Here is an 18175-nt window from a genome sequence, read left to right on the forward strand (position 1 = left end):
GAAAACTGAAAGTGCAAACGAGGCAGAGCAAAAGTTAAAAAACATATCTATATCTATATAATATACAGATATATAATGCGATGAGTCAGCGCACAAAATTCATAATAAATACATCGGGTAACAATAAGATAGTTCAAGTTGCATGTTAAAGATTTGGCCGGAAAACTATAAAATTTGCAATTCTGCTCTAAATTCTTTTTTTTTTTTATATCGCCGCCCAGTTGAATATTTTGCAGCGCGCATTCCGGGCACGGAATTGGATGAACAAACAGCGACTATATTGGAGTTTCTAGAGCAGGAGGAGCACACGGTTATCTCGGCCGTGCATAATAAATCCGATGGCAAAATCAAATTTCAACATCGCATACCCAGCGACGAAGTCTGTTTACTTTTCTACAAGGTGCCGCAGGTGGGACATGGCGCTGGCAACAACGGCAACGGCAACGGCAACGGGCACGGAGGAGATGTCGAACCACCGTTGGGCATATTAACACTGGAGGGTGGCCTGGTTAAATCCATTTACAATTCCGTTTCACGTGTCTTTTCGCCCCATGCCACCGCCCGAGTAAGTTCCCACACGTGCATCAACTATATACAGTAAAAGCTCGACAGACGAACAGCTATATCCTGAACAAAACTTATGGAAAATTTTGAAAAATGTCTGACGCAAGGCTTGAACCAGGGTCTGGGCTCAGAGATGTGGCATTATACACTTTTTGTATACCCTTGCAGAGGGTATTATAATTTGGAGATCAAATAAGAGACGACCGTCTTTCTGTTGCAGTCAGTACATATATCGATAGGATCTGGCCACTATATCATAAAGTTTACATAGGAACTTAGAGTAGAAGAGTAGATTCTAGCTTGGACAACTTTTTTGATATTCCAAATATCCAGATATATATGTTTCACTATGATCCTTATCTATATTGCGAAATTTTATCGACATCGGATAACTATATCAAAGTAGCTTTATTATTCTCACAAACATTAGGGTTATCTTTACAAGGGTATTCAATCTTCGGCGGGCCGAGGCTAAGCTGACTATCTCGTTTTCTTAGCGCACATTTGGCAATAAAAAGCAGGTGAGAAAACGTAGGTGTCCACTTAGAAGAGCGCTCACTGTATCTGATTGGAACTCGTAGTCGTATGTAGTTTATACGTTAATTCCAGTTGGACTTTAAATTATTTTGCTGTTTGCCCAGATCCACTTTCTCGAGTAGGCGCTGAGCGGGGGGAGAGGGGTGGGGTGGTTTGCTGCAAGCGGCATTTTAATCGCATTTGCACATAATTCAATTCTTTTTGCAATTTCATTTTGCCAATGCCGAATGCAATTTGTTTTATATATTACTTTATATCCTATATCCATGTTCTTTTGAAGCGCAACGAATATAGTCCTGAGCTGAGCGGCCTCTTGGAGAATTTGCATGTCTCGCTGGGCTCCACATTGGGTTTGCCACAGAGCGGTAAGCGCAGCATTGACTTAGTATTACATAATTATGCTTCAAACTTACCCAAAATCCAATATTCCAATATTCCAAGTATTCCAATTGGGTTTTCCACGCTTGCGACTTTTTGTGTTCAGCAGCGGTTCGCACTGTTTTAGACGCACAAACTGCATTGCTATTAAATACACTAATGCATTCAGCATTTCATTACACTTCCATTTCACTTTCTTAATCACTATTTAGCACTTATTTTCACTGCAAAAAAAACAAAAAACAAACACTTTTATTTGCACTTATGCCCATTAGATTCCAACAAACGCGATAGACTGGCCTATCGAACACTAAGCTGATCACGCTTATCGATAGGCAGCATCAGGCAAAATAAAGTTTATCCACTGTAGTCAAATCACAAATGCAGCATACTCACAAAACCACATCTCAAGCACTGTTGCTTTGCATGAGCTGTACTCACTACGCCAAAGTTGGCAATCTTAGTTATTATGTTCCTTTAAACGACCCATACTTACAAGAAAGTCATAATCGAAAAGTAAAGGCATGTCTTGGGCATAATATAATACGCTCGCAAATGCGGCTTATTGGAAACGCATCAACTATCGCACAGCATTTCAGTGCAGCATTTGGTCACACTGGGCTTAGCGAATTTCACAATCTAACGGGAGTTGCTATTAAAGCGCGCGTGTTACGTAATTTTGGCGCGTGCTTTTTATGAAAAATCATAATTACAGGCATAACAAGCATAAAAGATGAGATTAAATACTGGAAACATAAGCTGGGCCAAAAGTCTAGTTCGCGCCTTGATCGCGAGACGGCGCAGGTATTCATTGGCCTGCTGGAAAATATTGAGCAGAAAATTAGGTAAGTACTTTGGCAAATTGTTGAAAGTTATGTTAATTTTATAAGCAACAAAAAACGTGCAGCACCATCGACAGCGGCGGCAATTCGAGCAGCCGCATCGAGGAATTCCTCGATCATGCGCACAACAATCTCGACGAGCTGTGGCGGCTGCCGTACAACTATCCGCAGCAGCGCATGGCCGATCTGCTGGACATCATGGGCAATCGGCTGCTGGAGGCGTGCCTGGTGCAGCTGCTGGCGGAGGATATTTGGTGTCTGAACTCGTATCATGTCAACAATCTGATGAGTCAGTGCATGGACACTGTGGATGCCTGGATGCAGCTGTGCGATTCGCTGACTCGCCTCTTTTGGCCCAACTATGTGAAGCATCCTTGGCTGGGTGAGCCGCATGTGCCGCGTCGCGGCCAGCAGTTCAAGGAGCGCCTCGGCGAGATACGCAACATCAAGCAGCTGTACAAGCAAATCGCCACGCTGCTCAACGATGCCGAGCTGCAGGAGATGTTCCAGGAGCAGGCGGCCTTTAATGGTGAGTAGCTGGGAATTCACATTGAATGCATGCAAACAGCTTGCGCTCTTTCACCACAGATTTCAATATATTCGACACCTCGCCCTCGGGTCAGGCCAAATGGCACAAGGCGCTGCAGCATTTCGAGCAGGTGCTGCAGCCGATTGATGAGCGCATGGCCGCCGCCTTGAAGTCGCAGCTGCATCATCATCTGAGCAATCCGCGTCAGGTCATCTTCATATTCTCCAAATACGAGATGCTCATACAAAGACCCGCCGTACTGGAGCTGCTCAGCATTGAGCGTGAGCAATTCCTGCAATCGCTGCATTTGCTTTTGCAGGATCTGCGCAAGGCCATGACCGACACGAATATGGAGCCCGATACGGGTCACCTGTCGGTCATATGCAACGAGTGCCGCTGGCTCAAGGTGGTGCAGTATCAAATACAGGAGATCGAGAAGGTCAGCCACTTGATAAGTGGCCGCGAGGGCTTCGATAAGGTCAACAAAGCGGTGCAGGAGATCAAGGAGGAGACCGAATCGCTGCTGCGCGCCAATTTCGAGATCTGGTCGGGTCAATGCTCCACAGCTGTAAAAAGTGGAGAACTTAAGTAAATATGCATCTATTAAAGCAGCTCACATTTTCATACTTCTTATATGTACAGGCTGCGCGACGATCAGGCCGTTGTCAAGTTTGAGAAGGAGGGCCGTCAGCTGATGCGTGTCACCTTTAACCCCAAGCTGGTTACCTTTTGCCAGGATGTGCGCGAGTTCGAGAATCTGGGCTACACTGTGCCCCTCGAAGTGCGCTCGGCGGCCACACACGCCGCCAAGTACATGTGCTATGCGCGACGATTGCAACAAATTGCGACATTCCACAATACCATTGGCGATCGCATGATACCCTGTCAGCGGCCAATTATGCTGAAGAATGCGTTAGAGCTGCAGCGTCTGGTGCAGAGCGAAACGGTTGCCTGGCAGGATGAGGACTCGGTGCAGCGTTATGTGAACATCCTGCAAGGGGCAGTGTCCAAGCTCTCCGCAGACAACACACTGCTGGTGGGCTATCATGAGCAGGCCAAGCGCACGGTGAGTTCTGGCTGCTGGAAAGAAAGAAAGGAAAATTAACTGAGTTGTGTGCTATTCTAGGTCATGAAGCTCATGGGCACGGATCTTTTGACACAAAATCAAGTGTGGAAGGATGAATTGCGTCATTTGCGCGAACTGGTGGCCACACTCGAGCGCCAGGGCTATACCAATTTGGATGCCTTCAAGCTGCACTGGGACCATCAGCTGTACAAGGTGCTGGAGTATCAGTATATACTCGGCCTGCTTGACATGAACAACAAATTGCCGGATATACATATAAAGCTGGTGCTGCGACAGCGTCAGCTCTGCTACAGTCCGCCGGAGGAGGAGATACGCGAATTGTATTTTTCGCAGCTGCGACGCTTCATTGAGCGGCCGTGCAATTTTCGAGGCTTGTCCGAGCACAGCGCCGCCCTCTTTCAGACCATGGTGACGCTGAATCGCCATCACTTTGGTCCGCTGTATGCACGTGCCACACAATTGTTCGACAAGCTGGAGGATTTCAAACGCATCTGGCTGCCCTGGATAGCGCTGGGCTGTGTCGATGTGGAACAGCTGTGCGGCATTCATCTAAACGAAGCCGCCGATTGGGATAGCAATTTTCGTGCATGCAAACAGTTCAGCCAGCAGCTGGCCAAGCTGCAGCAATCGGAAGAGTCCATCGACTGCATTGTCATCAATGTTCTGCCGCTGCGCACCGACATCGAATACCTGAGTCGACGCTATTGGGAGGCGCTCGCGAATAGTCTGCGTGCATCGATACTCAACGATGTGGGCGCCGTGCAGGAGTTTCTGCAGAATGCGCTGCAGTTCCTGCAGAACGTGCCCATGGACGAGGGCAGCATCAGTCAGTCGGGCATGAAGTATGAGAAGATCATGAGCGAGCTGCCGCAGATCAGCAGCACACTGGGGCTGGTGCGTGAGAAGGATGCCTGCCTGGCGGGCTGGTGCAAGGAGCGTGTCACCGCCCTGGCGCCCATCATGCTGCAGTGGGAGCAACTGCAGCCGCTGCTGGAGAACCATGCGGTCATATTGCAGCGTCAAGTGGACATGATCAAAACCCAGGCGCACACGCAGCTGCAAAATCTGCGCAACGAGGCGGACAAGTTTCTGCTGCGATGGGAGTCCACCATAGCCGAGCTGGAGGCCAACGATTCGGCCAGCCTGGAGCTCTTTAAGGAGCGTCGCGCTCACTGGCAACAGTTGCAGCTGAAGAAGCAGCACCTGCTTGACGAGTGTCACAAATTTAACATGGAATTTCCCGAAGATGCACTAGCTCCCTTTGCTGCCATCGATGCCCAGCTGGAGCAGCAGTCACAGCAGTGGAAGGTGTATGATACATTTCTAGACGAACTGCAGCCCATATTGCACGAGGATTGGGCCATTTATAGACGGCGTCCGTATGTGCTCAACGAGTTCATCGCGCGCTGGGAGGGCTCGGTGCACGCCTCCATTGATCTACCCTCGAAGCGCATACGCCAGCAGGTGGAGCGTCTGCAGGCCACAATGCCCATTCTCCAGCAGCTGCAATCGGATGCGATCAGCGAACGCCATTGGGCAATTATATTCCAGCTGCTGCATAGAACTCATTCGAAGCCTTTGCATGCCATACAGCTGCAGGATTTGCTGGAGGACATGGGTGCGCTGCAGGCAGCTGCACCGGAGATTGGCAACATTGTGCGGCAGGCAGCATCGGAGCAGATAGTCAGGCAGGCGCTCGTGGAGCTTGATCAGTGGTCGGTGACGTCGCAGCTCAAACTAATTGAGCGCAAGGATGCCACCGGGCAGCCTGTGTGCCTGATCAAGGACTATCAGGAGGTGCTGAACAAGATTGGCGACAACCAGTCGCTGCTGCAGTCGGCCAAAAACTCGGCCGCCTTCGATAGCTTCTCAGATCAGGCGGGTCTCTGGGAGAGTCGCCTCAATACGCTCGATGTGCTGCTCACCAGTCTGAGCCATTCCCAGCGACGGTTAGTTAGTTGATTGATAAAGATATCCTTTTGGCAATTTTAACCATGCCTTGCCTACTTACAGCTGGGTCTACCTGGAGCCTGTCTTTGGCGCTGGAACCCTACAGCAGGAGCACGCCTTGTTCAAGCGCATCGACAAGGACTTTCGCTATGTGATGCGTGAGATACAAATGGATCCGCGCGTGACGTCCCTGCTGAAGATCAACAATATAAGCACCATTGTCAATGCGCTGGAAACTCAGCTGGCGCGTTGCCAGCAAAATCTGATGAGCTATATAACGGTAAGCGAGGGCATGAGTACTAATACATTTAAAAAGAATGTTTTTTCACCACTTTATCTCTTTACAGGACAAACGCAGTTCATTTCCGCGTTTCTATTTTCTGGGCGACGACGATCTGCTCGAGCTGCTGGGTCAGGCGTCGAAGGATGCGGACATCATAAAGCGCCACATACGCAAACTCTTTCCGGGCTGTCATAGTCTGGGCATAGAACAGACAGCCAATGGCAGCCACTACAGAATTCTGGCCGTGCACAGCGCCGAGGGCGATGAACTGCGCCTGAGCCAAGCCGTCAATATGACGGGCGACATTGAGGTAAGCGAGCGGGCTGTAAACATGTTAAGCTATCGATTCATCTCTCTTGTTTGTAACTCTGACAGCGCTGGCTTAACGAGCTAGTGGCCGCCGTGCAGGAGACGCTGCGCAGCCAGATCTACGAGTGCTACAACAACACCAACGGCTCCAGCGATAATCTCAGCGAGCAGCTGCTGCGTCAATATGCCAGCCAGGTGCTGGCCACAGCGCGTGCCCTACACTTTACGCGTCAGACGGAAAAGGCCATTGGGGGCATGTCGCTGGCCAAGTTGCAGCAGCAGCTCAAAGCAGAAATAGCTCATCTGGCGGCCATGAAACAGCTTGCGACAGGCGGCAGTTTGCAATGGCTTAAGCTGAGCGCCTTACTGCTGGATCTGGTGCATTATGTTGGCGTGTTGGAGGAGCTGCAGCAGCATAATGTAATGCACACCAGTGACTGGCATTGGCTGAGTCAGCTGAGATATTATCTGGGCGGCGGGCAGGATGCACGCCAGGTGTGGGTGCGCATGGTTTATGCGGAATTTGAATACGCCTACGAGTTTCTGGGACATGCCAATAAGCTGGTCCACACACGTCTGACGCACAAATGTTATCTTATACTCACACAGGCCATGCACATGGGCCTCGGCGGTAATCCCTTTGGCCCAGCGGGCACGGGTAAAACGGAATGCGTTAAGGCGCTAGGAGGTATGCTGGGACGTCTCGTTTTGGTTTTCAATTGCGATGAGGTGAGTTGCCACGCCTCCATTTGCAATTTGTCATAATGTCGGAACTGTGTGTGCGTGCGCTTGCAGAATGTGGACACTGAAGCGATGAGCCTAATCCTTACCGGTTTGGCGCGCTGCGGCGCCTGGGGTTGCTTTGATGAGTTCAATAGGCTACAGGAGGCAACTCTATCATCCATATCCATGCTCATACAGCCCATCCAGAGTGCCCTGAAGGACAAGGCGGACAGCGTGCAGATTGGCGACCGCAAGGTGAGACATGATGAATGGCCGGCCACAAGGTTCATTTCAATTGGGGTTAAGTTAGAAGCAACTTGCCGGTCTCAGACCCATTGCCTGTTGGCAAATGGCAAACATAGATTGATAGATTGAGAAAATGATAGATTTTAGGAATTGATGTACTTTTCAATCAATGGACTGAGGGATTGTTCGATTGTTGTATTTATGAAATGATAGAAAACTTAATTGATACATTCATGGATTTATATATTAATAGGTTGATGAATTTATGTATTAATTGTGCAAAGGATTGATTGACTGTTATATTGAAGTAGTGGTAGAGAAATTGATTGATATTGATGGGTTGATATTTTAATAGACTGATGAATAGATAGATTGATACGCTAATGGATTCATTAATTGTATTGATGTATTAATATAAGATTATATATGGTCGGATTGTAATATTAATAATCTGATGTATTGTGATTGACTAATGGATTGAAATATTGATAAATCCATATATAGTTAGAATGATAGATCATTGTTGTATGGTTAATCATTATTTAATTATTAATCAGAATTTTAATAATGCGATTTATACTCTTAACAGGTTCAGCTTAACCAGCACTGCGGCATTTTTGTGACCCTAAATCCAGCGGGTGGCGAATACGGTGGGAGACAGAAGCTGCCCGGCAATATTCAGGCGCTCTTTCGACCAATTGTCATGCAACAGCCAGAGCCGGGCGAGATTGCACGCGTCATGTTGTTCGTGGAGGGCTTTGTGGCTGCAGCGGATATTGCGGAGCGCATTGTGGAGCTATTCGATCTTTGCAGTAAAATGCTGTCCGCCCAGCGGCACTACGATTGGGGACTGCGCGAACTGAAAACAGTGCTGCTCGTTTGCGGCGAGGGACTGCGCGCGCAATTAGCGGGAACGCCCGTTAATGAGCATTCGGATGCCAGGCCAAGTCCGTCGGCGATTGGTAATGATGAAATGCGCATTGCTGTCCATTGTCTGCGCTCATCAACCATGTCCAAGCTGGCGCAACAGGACGTTGAGTGCTTCGAAATGTTGCTGTTAAATGTGTTTCCGGAAATTGGCGCCTCTGAGGCACCGTTGACGCCGCTGCATCAGGCACTGACGGCCGCCTTTGCTCCACTAGGCCTCTGTGCCAACGACAGGCAAATTGAGAAGGCATTGCAGCTGCATGAACAGCTCCAGAAGCGCATGGGCGTTGTGCTAGTGGGCCCACCCGGCTGTGGCAAGTCTAGCATTCTGTTGTTGCTGCGTCAGGCACTGACCGCAACGACTGGCACACAGCTGCGCGTGCACACCATCAGTCCCAAGTCGATGAGTCGTGTGCAACTGCTGGGGCGACTGGACACGGACACGCGACAGTGGCTAGACGGCGTTCTCACCCACACGGCTGTGCTGGTCAATCAGGAGCCGTCGCACGTGCGCTCATGGATTGTGTGCGATGGCAGCATTGATCCCGAGTGGATTGAGGCATTAAACTCGGTACTGGACGATAACAAGTGAGTACTAATTGTTGATATATAAATATAGCATTACTTTGGCATGCCAGACTTTTCCCTTGAAATTTTCCAACAGTTTTCCACGCCCTTTTCACTCTGAATGGTGGATTTTAAATAGTTTCAATGTCTTGAGTGTTTGTTCATTTTTAAATACGTATCAAGGAAAACCAATTTTTGATCAGATTTTGCAGCTCTCTTTTCAAATCGATTTTCCAAATTCATAGAATCTCTAACAAAAGTTAGGGGCTTTCAAACATTTTTAGATGTACACTACCATAATTTTCCGGCCATTTTCCATTTGCATAAGTGAAAGTTATTTTCAAATCAAAGAGGATTCCTTTCAGTGTTTAGCAACAGCTTTTGCTAATATATTTTGCTCGTACCTGCGCATAAATTCGTAATAACTATTTGCGGCTTGTCATATACCATGACCATGTATATCATAATATATGTATATATCGTATGTGATATATATATTATTTTTAAACATATCAATTATCATATATCGTATCGTATCTTAATGTTGCAAGTATTGTATTGTACGGATGGGCAAATGCATCCCCTATCACTTAGCTACCAAAAACAAAGTACTTATAACTTAGAAATGCTCAAAACGATGATATAAAATGAGGGAAGCCCACTAAAACAATAACGTAACGTAACGTAACGTAGTAAGTGTAATACACAACGTAACGTCATTTTATAAATGACGTCAAAGAGTCTCTCTCCATTCTTAAATTGAACATGAGTCTGTTTTGTGTGTGTGTGTGTGTGTGCGCGCCAGCGGAAGAGTGTTGTTAACAGTTATGCTGAACTAAGTCTGGGTTCAATTGAACTGGTTCTTTAAATTTGCAACCAATTTGCTCTAAGCTGGTTCCATAAGCTACTTAGCTGTCAATTTTCGGAACAATTTAGAGAACTTAATTTAGTATGACTAATACATATAAATTTGTGTATAAATTTTGCTGAACTGAGTTTAGGTTCAATGGAGCTGGTTCATTAAAATAGCTACCAAGATTTTCTAGGGAACCAGCTTCCCTCAGCTACTTAGCTGTCAATTTTTTTGAACAATTTAGAGAACTTCGTTTAGTATAGTAAATAAATATACATTTGTGTATTGTTTTGAACTGGCACTTTCTAATTGGCTAGTTCGCCTTAACACAAGCACCTAAGAAATCTAAACTAATTTAGTTTAGTTCATACGAAATCCGTTCACTTTAGCTTCTTATGACTAAATATGCCAGAATTCTCAAACGTGTTTGTGAATAGAATTAAACTTAATTTTATTTTAAGCACATTTTGCAAATCCGCTTAAGAAATCTCGCATAATTAGTTAAAACAAAGTTGATTCACCGAACTAGTTCGCACACAACTGCAACCTGTGAGTACACACTCCCGCCCGCTTGCCTACTTTCTTCACTCTTAAAAAAATAAACATGAAATTGAAATTTGAAATGCGTTTGTGGCTAGTTGAGCTTAAGAACTAAAGTCGAGTGCATAATTCTCTCATTGCTGCGCATGTTGCAACTGTTGCTGCTGCGACGGCGGCGGCGGCTGTGGCGGCTGCTGCTGATGCGTCGCCGGCGGCGGCGGTGGCGGTGGCAGCGCCACGGTGGGCGGTGGCGGTAGCGGCGCGGCACGCATGTGCTGCATGTGCGCCTGTGGCGCCATGTGCTGGAACATGTTGCAATGCTGCTGCTGCTGCTGCTGTTGTTGCTGCTGTTGCAGATGATGTTGCTGCTGCTGTTGCTGCTGGTGCGCATTGAAGTGGTGCTGTTGTTGCTGCTGCGCGGGATTGACATCGGCTGGCGTTTGCAATATTATCTCCGGCTCCAGGTTGAGCGCCATATCGGGCTCATCCGGCGGCGGCTGCTGCTGCTGCTGCGGTCCGCCCCGCAGCGAAGCCAGCGCCGCCGCCTGTGCGGCGGCCACGGCCGAGGCAGAACTTGTGGCAGCAGCGGCCGCCGCTGCAGCGCTTAAACTGCTCACATCCTGGCCGTACTCCTGCTTGATGCCATTCGGTGGCGCCGGATACAGTGTGGCGCCCAAATTCTGATGCAATATGGGATGGCAGAGCTGTGGCATCAGCGTGACGCCGGCTATGGGCAGGGCGGGATGCCCAAAGCTGGGCGGCGGATACAGTTGTTGCAGCTTATTCAGCTGCTGTAGATGCGTGGGCGTGGCATGACCAGCGGGCGTATGCATGGCCGCATTGCCCGCCGCCGCTGCCGCCGTTAGCTGCGTCAGCGTGGCGCTGTTCAGACCGGACGTCGCCATTGGCATATGGGCGGACATGTTGCGGCGTCGCTGCTGATGCGCTGCCGCCGCCGCTGCTGCTGCTGCGGCAAGCTGATGCTGCTGCTGTTGCTGTTGTTGTTGGTGGTGTGTGGATGGCTGCTGCTGCTGCTGCTGATGTTGTTGCTGCTGCTGCTGTTGTTGTTGTTGTTGTTGCTGTTGTTGCTGTGTCTGCGGCGTCGATATAATCACCTCAGGCTCAACAGGCACTGGCGGTATAATGCCCGCAAATTCGGGCGGCAATTGTGTGGGATCAGTCACCAGGAGACCCTTCTTACGCTCCTTGCGTATCTTATCACGTAGCTTTTCCAGCTGCCGGAACGCCTCGTTGGCGCGTCTCGCCTTCTTTCGATCACGATCACGCTCCTGCTCCAAACGGCGATATTCGGGATTCATGCGTTTGATTCGTTTCCGTTCGCGATCCCGTTCCCGCTGTATCATCTTCTGGCGCAGCTCCTCCTCGGGCGTCAACTGAAAGTCGAATAGAAGCGGGGAAAACTTATTAAAGCACAATGTGGCTGGCTCAAGCAATTGGGGGATATTGTACTCTGTATTGAAGGTCAGCAGTCGTGTGGTAAATTTAACAAACGAAAAAACTAAAGTAAACCCCAACCCAGGTTCAATATTTTCAACTACTTAAAACTAGCTGGTGCTGTCTGTCTGTGTGTCTGCGTATGTGTGTGTGTGTGTGTGTGTGTGTGTGTGTGTGTGTGTGTGTGTGTGTGTGTGTGTGTGTGTGTGTGTGTGTGTGTGTGTGTGTGTGTGTGTGTGTGTGTATTTGTGTTCGTGTGTGTGCACTTGTGTTTTATATATATAATTTAGAAATATATATTGGAAAAATGCTACGTTAGCACGTCGTGCCTTCTTGCGAAATCTATCGCGCTCGCGCTCCATACGCCGATATTCGGGATTCAGGCGCTTGATGCGCTTTCGCTCTCGATCTCGCTCGCGCATGATGAACTTGTGGCGCGCCTCCTCCTCGGGTGTCATCAGCTGCAATATAGAGATGGGAAGCGTTTTTGTTTTTTGTAGCAGTCGCCTGAGCAGAGAGTATTAAATACCAGAACTAAAGTACAGCCCTAAAGAGCGCTAAGCAAAGTTCAACAGAACAGAACAGAAGATGGCATAGAATTTGTGCAGCTGAGCATGTATATGTCTGAGGCTAATCAATTTGAAGAAATTTTAGAAATTAGAACCAGTGCTTTCTCCAAATACATAACATTTCAAATTAAGTAAATTATATTAACAAATTAAAATTGTTTATTTTAACTTTGATCAACTCGAGCGAGCGAGAACTGTTAAATCAAATTTTGAGCATAAAAGGCGCTCTTTTATCAATTTTACTAACAGCGCCAGTTTAACATGTATGCCCGTTAACAGCCATTAAACATAAACATGTCAAGAAAATCCCTGGAAAGCTCAATAAAACAACATATTGGGAGATTCTAGAAATTATTTTGCCTAAACAGTCGAAATAATCAAAAAATAAACTATATATTAAGAAATGTTAAGCAAATGTGTTCGTTTCTGTTATTAACAGCGTCAGTTTAACATGTGCTTAACAGCCGTTAGACATATACATGTCAAAAGCAGGGTTTTACAAATTGTTTCTGTTGTATTTTTGTGTGTTGTTTTTTGTTAACCAATCATATCTTGAAACATTTCGCAGACTCCTAACGCTGCCCTCCGGCTGGCGCATACAGTTCGGCAACAATGTCAACTTTATATTCGAAACGGACGATGTGCGTCACGCCTCCCCGGCAACTATATCCCGAATGGGCATTGTGAACATGAGGTAAGTGGTTTTCAGAATACAACTAAACAAGTCACAGTCTACTAATCTTAATTTGTTTTTAAAGCTACGATCATTATCCCTTAAAGGAAATGCTTAAGCATGAGCTTGAAAAGGAACCATATGGCGATCTACTGCAAAGCTACATTGATGGAAATTTCCAAACAGCTTTCGAATGGCTGGAAAGTGAAAATTTGTTGAGGTACGTAGGGGAAGGTATTGAATGGGCAAACAGAATTTAAGTCAATGATCCTTGATAGATGATAATTAACTAAACCTGACCTACGCTGACCTACAATATATTTCTATATATATATTGGTTGTCTGCGTAGGTCATGCTTTCATATATTTAAATGGAGTCCACATAGGCCCATTTTCAAGAATTTAAATAGCATCACAAATACTGCCGTGGCATGAATTTCGAGCATGAATGCTTGATTTCAGGATTAAGAGATAAATTCGTTTATCAGTTATCATTGAATTCAGAATTCTCTATTAAATGCGTGCAAAATTTCATCAAATGTGAACTATTACAATTAGATAAACTAAAATCTCATCATCTAATAACCCTCTACTTTTCCAATAGTCTGATGCCCGGCATAAGTCGTGTCAGTGTGTTACGATCTCTGCTGCTGCAGCTGCACAATAGCCAGAGCCTTGAGGAGTATGGAGCGGCCACATTGCGTGCAATGCTTGGCTACATTCCCAGCGAGCGACAGCGTGACTTTGCTCAGCTGGTGCTGCAGCGGGCGAATCTGTACGTGGCGCAGCCCAATCATGCAGAGCTGAGCTACTATGAGCCGCAGCGCAGCGCATTGGAGCAGTATGCCCTGGGGGTTATGGAAACTCCCGAACGGGATAGTCAACTAATAGTCACGGGCTATGTCAAGTCGTATCTAAACATCATCAGCTCGTTGCTGGAGCTGCCCGCCGGTCGGGCTATGCCGTTTATGCTCATCGGACCCAGTGGAGCGGGCAAGACGCTGCTGTTGGAGCAGGCGCTGTTGGAGCATTCGGGCTATCAGCTGGCCAGCATTAATTGCTCCACACAGCTGACCGCTGGCTATGTGCTGCACACGCTGCGCACGCACTGTGTCACGGTAAGCGGCGTGCGGGGGCGGGAATATAGGCCCAAACAATCGCGTCTGTTGCTGTTCATGAAGAATCTAGATCTATGCCAGCTGGATGATTGGGGCGCCTGTGAGATTGTGGAACTGCTGTTGCAGCTAGTGCAACGCGGCGGCTTCTATGCGGACAATCTGGAATGGATTAGCGTCAGTGGGCTACAAATTTGTGCGTCCATTAGCGGCAATTTGTTAAAAATTTCACCCCGTTACTTGGCCATCAATCAATATGTACGAGTGGCTCGACCCAGTCCATCCGATATGCTGGCCATCGTGCAGTGTCGCCTCGAGCCTTTGCTCCATACGCATTTCAGGGCAACGAGCGGCGGCAGTCCCATCAATTTACAGCATGTTAGCGAGTGCCTAATGGAGTGCTTCGAAAAGGTAAAGGAATTGTACCTGAATTTTGCTCTTTGCTGATTTGTTTATCTCGTTTTCCTTGCAGCTGCAGGCCGCTTTTACTGCCTCCACTGGCCAACAGCAGCAGCAGCAGCAGCAGTTGCATTATCAGTTTAGCCCCAAGTGCATTATGAAGCTAACTGCGGGTCTCGTTTACTACCCGTCGACTGACTTCAATGAGGTAAGTGGCTTAGTTTGGGCTAATTGAATTGCCGTCTGACTTTTTTCTGCTCTGCCTGTGGTGTGTAGGCTTTGTACTGCGAGCTATTGGGCATGTTTAGGGACCGATTGGCCAGTGAGGAGCATGTTCAGCAATTTGAGACGATATTGAAGCAAACTATGCGCAAATACTTTGGCAAAGAGGTGAGTTTAAGCTTGACCCCACAACTTCATGTTTGTTAATAGTTCTAAATTCGTGACAGAAAATCTACTTTGTGCCCAAGTCGCCTAAATCGAAAGGACAGCTGCATGGTCTGACCCATGATGAGTGGCTGGAGGAGGTACACAGGCAAATTACAATTTGCAGTAAGTAGTAGAAAGATTTAGGGCAATATATAATCATTACTTTTATCGAAAAGTCCTCGCCTTAATTAAGTTCACATTTCATTGAGCTTTCAACGTTTTCTCCTAATCCTATATTTACATTTTGCCTGTATTTTTATATATTTATCCTTCATAAACATCATTTTAAAGGCCTTAATCGATTTCCGAGTTTTCTAACGAATTATTGAAAATCTTTCATCTGAACTTAATTAATTATTCTATTTAAATCTGAGTAGTTTCTCAAATTACACAAATTTTTTACTTTATTCTATCTATTTATCTGTTACTTATCCTACTTGTATATATATATAAAATATTTCTAACCTTTTCACTACCTCACGTGGTCTTCTTTTCTGCCTTTTCTGTTTATAGTTTTTTGACCTCCAAAAATTAAGAGTAAAAGTTAAAGCCCTGAACTCGTGATCTACTTGATCAATCGGACTTGTCCACAACATATCTATCTCTTGTCCAGTCTAGAGTTTCTATTTGAGTCACGCATCGAAGTTGAAGTTGTACATTTCCCTTGGAACTGAGTAGATGATGTCGCTGAATCTTTGCGGTTTCAAGATATGAGCAGTTCAGAGAGCAAGTAAGGAAAAACAAAAGAACAATGCAATATGAATCGGGATAACTACACTGGGCCTTGGCGTCTGTTTGCGAAATCGATCCCGCTCACGTTCCATTTGTCGATATTCGGGATTCATGCGTTTGATGCGCTTTCTCTCCCGATCCCGTTCCCGCATGATGAACTTTTGGCGTGCCTCCTCTTCGGGGGTCATCCACTGCAAGTACATAGAGAACGGGTAGAAAATAACAGAAACAATTTCGACTCACAAAACGTGTTATGTTTAAAGTGGAAAAGGAAATAAATGTATCGAATGTAATGTGAAGACAACTTCAATGCCGATGCGTGAAGGAGTATTAGCTAATGTTCAGTATATTTACAGAGTGGATTATGTTAAAGTGACGCTGTTAACTGACAGCACTTAAACTCTGATAGCTTACGAATGTTAAGGCTGTAGATATATATATATAATTGGTTTTCTATATGGCTATTATTATTTCAGATGCCGAAAACTACAACATTTCATCGCCTATCACGGAAGAGCTGCTACATCACACGGCCAAAGTGGCACGCATCCTCTCCAGAAACGATGCACATTTGCTTATTCTGGCTGAGGCCGGTGACCGACACCTGGATGCCATTTATGCGGCTGCCACGCTGCAGCAGGCCAAAGTATTGACAATACAGGGCGGCGCCAGCTATGGTCTAACAGAATTCTACAACGATCTCAAGCTGGCCATGCAGACGGCAGCGCTGGAGCAGCAGATGTGCTATCTGCTGATCGAACACAGTTGGCTCAACTATGTGCCCGACATACTGAAACCGATTGAAGCACTGTTAGAGGGCAGTGAAATTCTGGAGCTCTTTGGCGATGATCTGGAGACGGTGGCCAGCGCGCTAAAGCAGGCGGCGCAGCTGGAGGGCTATCAGGAGTCGCTGGGCGCGTACTTTATGAAGCGTGAGTGCAATGAACAGCTAATAAATAAAAAGTACTCTTTATGAATATGATTTACAGGCGCTCGAGAGCATCTGCATTTGGTGCTCGTGCTGGAGCCGAGTAGTCCACAGCTGGCGCAGTACTTTAATAGCTGCCCAGCCCTGCATCGCCAGATGGATATGCTCTATGTGCGGCCAGAGTCGCGGGATACTCTAACCATGCTGCCAAAGCAATACATCGAGCTGCTCAATGAGGCGTCTGTGGCTGCGGGGCGTGGCAAAGTGCCTGTTTGCAGTCATTTTTCAGACGTGGCCGAGGAGTTGCCGCCGGAACAGCCGGCGCATCGCTACTATCAGCTGATTCGTAGTTATTATCATATGTATAGCAATGCCGCCGCTGAGATTGATCAGCGTCTGGGCAAGCTGCAGCAGGGCGTGGACAAGTTAGCCGCTGCCCATGCGCTTGTCGACACCTTAAAGTCGAATGCATCGGCCCAGGAACAGGCGCTGGGTGAGAAACGCCAGCTGGCCAATGATGCGCTGCAAATGATCTCAGCCACGATGCACAATGCAAATGAGCAAAAGTCCAATATGCTGGAACTGAAGCAGCAGACGCAGCAAAGCAGCGAGCAGCTGAAGCTGCGACAGCGCGAGATACAACAGGAACTAGCCGAGGTGGAGCCCATATTGGCGGAGGCCAGCAATGCAGTGGGTCAAATCAAATCCGAGGCGCTCTCCGAAATACGCTCGCTGCGCGCACCACCTGAAGCCGTGCGGGACATATTGGAGGGCGTGCTGCGGCTGATGGGCATACGCGACACCTCGTGGAACAGCATGAAAACATTTTTGGCAAAGCGTGGCGTCAAGGAGGATATACGTTCCTTGGATCCGGCGCACATTAGCCCCGAGAATTGTCAAGCCGTGGAGCGCTTGCTCGCAGCCAAGGGCGACTCCTACGAATCGAAGAATGCCAAACGCGCCTCAGCAGCAGCTGCACCACTCGCCGCCTGGGTGCAAGCCAGCGTGCGTTATGCGCGAGTCATTCAGAGCATCAAGCCGCTGGAGCGGGAACAGAATGAACTGCAGCGCAATCTAAATGCGGCCGAGAATGAGATGGAGCAGCTGGCCAGCGGCTTGGACGATGTGGACAAGCGTGTCCAGAAGTTATCCGCAAAGCTGCAAACCTACACGCAAGAGGCGGCCGTGCTTGAGCTAAAGCTGCAGGAGGCAGGTGCCACACTGCAGGCCGCCGAGCTGCTGGTGGGCAAACTAAGCGCAGAGTATGCTACCTGGAGCGAGCAGTTGGCGGAGCTGAAGCGAGCTCATAAAACACTGGACGGCAAAATGCTGCTGGTCGCTTTGGCCATCAATTACTATGCGAGCTGGGGTGTAGAGCAGCGGGGGTGAGTAACTAAAATTAATTCAGACTAGCTGAAATTTGAATTTCACTTAGGTTCCACCCGTAGGGGTGGATTTCTAAATATATGCCTGGAATCGTATTGATAAAATGTGACCAGGCATAGCCGATCGGTCTTAAACAATTTAAACTTTTGATTAC

The 18175-nt window shown here is 47.4% G+C and overlaps 2 protein-coding genes across 8 annotated transcripts in view; one reads left to right on the plus strand and one right to left on the minus strand.

Annotated features, from left to right (window-relative positions):
- Window positions 1-18175, plus strand: part of btv (dynein cytoplasmic heavy chain beethoven) — a 24146-nt gene continuing 5971 nt past the window's right edge. The window contains exons 1-21 of the mRNA XM_070209144.1: window positions 1-117; window positions 222-565; window positions 1382-1466; window positions 2195-2324; window positions 2387-2850; window positions 2910-3438; window positions 3493-3916; window positions 3977-5886; window positions 5951-6167; window positions 6235-6480; window positions 6546-7208; window positions 7275-7457; window positions 8038-8963; window positions 12928-13053; window positions 13118-13252; window positions 13637-14558; window positions 14620-14754; window positions 14823-14936; window positions 14996-15098; window positions 16184-16639; window positions 16697-18020. Coding sequence (XP_070065245.1) covers window positions 81-117; window positions 222-565; window positions 1382-1466; window positions 2195-2324; window positions 2387-2850; window positions 2910-3438; window positions 3493-3916; window positions 3977-5886; window positions 5951-6167; window positions 6235-6480; window positions 6546-7208; window positions 7275-7457; window positions 8038-8963; window positions 12928-13053; window positions 13118-13252; window positions 13637-14558; window positions 14620-14754; window positions 14823-14936; window positions 14996-15098; window positions 16184-16639; window positions 16697-18020 — 9473 coding nt within the window. The 5' untranslated portion in view covers window positions 1-80. The remainder of the gene's footprint in view (window positions 118-221; window positions 566-1381; window positions 1467-2194; window positions 2325-2386; window positions 2851-2909; window positions 3439-3492; window positions 3917-3976; window positions 5887-5950; window positions 6168-6234; window positions 6481-6545; window positions 7209-7274; window positions 7458-8037; window positions 8964-12927; window positions 13054-13117; window positions 13253-13636; window positions 14559-14619; window positions 14755-14822; window positions 14937-14995; window positions 15099-16183; window positions 16640-16696; window positions 18021-18175) is intronic.
- Window positions 9422-18175, minus strand: part of LOC6628274 (basic-leucine zipper transcription factor A) — a 22554-nt gene continuing 13800 nt past the window's right edge. For 2 of the 7 annotated variants that reach the window (XM_032438747.2, XM_032438748.2), the window contains exons 2-4: window positions 15752-15898; window positions 12105-12251; window positions 9422-11729 (exon numbers count right to left, since the gene is read on the minus strand). In XM_032438747.2, coding sequence (XP_032294638.1) covers window positions 10470-11729; window positions 12105-12251; window positions 15752-15898 — 1554 coding nt within the window. In that variant the 3' untranslated portion in view covers window positions 9422-10469. The remainder of the gene's footprint in view (window positions 11730-12104; window positions 12252-15751; window positions 15899-18175) is intronic. The other 5 variants (XM_070209148.1, XM_032438752.2, XM_032438749.2 and 2 more) reach the window with 4 other exon arrangements.

The sequence above is a fragment of the Drosophila virilis genome, chromosome 4 (genome assembly GCF_030788295.1).
Source record: "Drosophila virilis strain 15010-1051.87 chromosome 4, Dvir_AGI_RSII-ME, whole genome shotgun sequence".
Taxonomy (NCBI): domain Eukaryota; kingdom Metazoa; phylum Arthropoda; class Insecta; order Diptera; family Drosophilidae; genus Drosophila; species Drosophila virilis.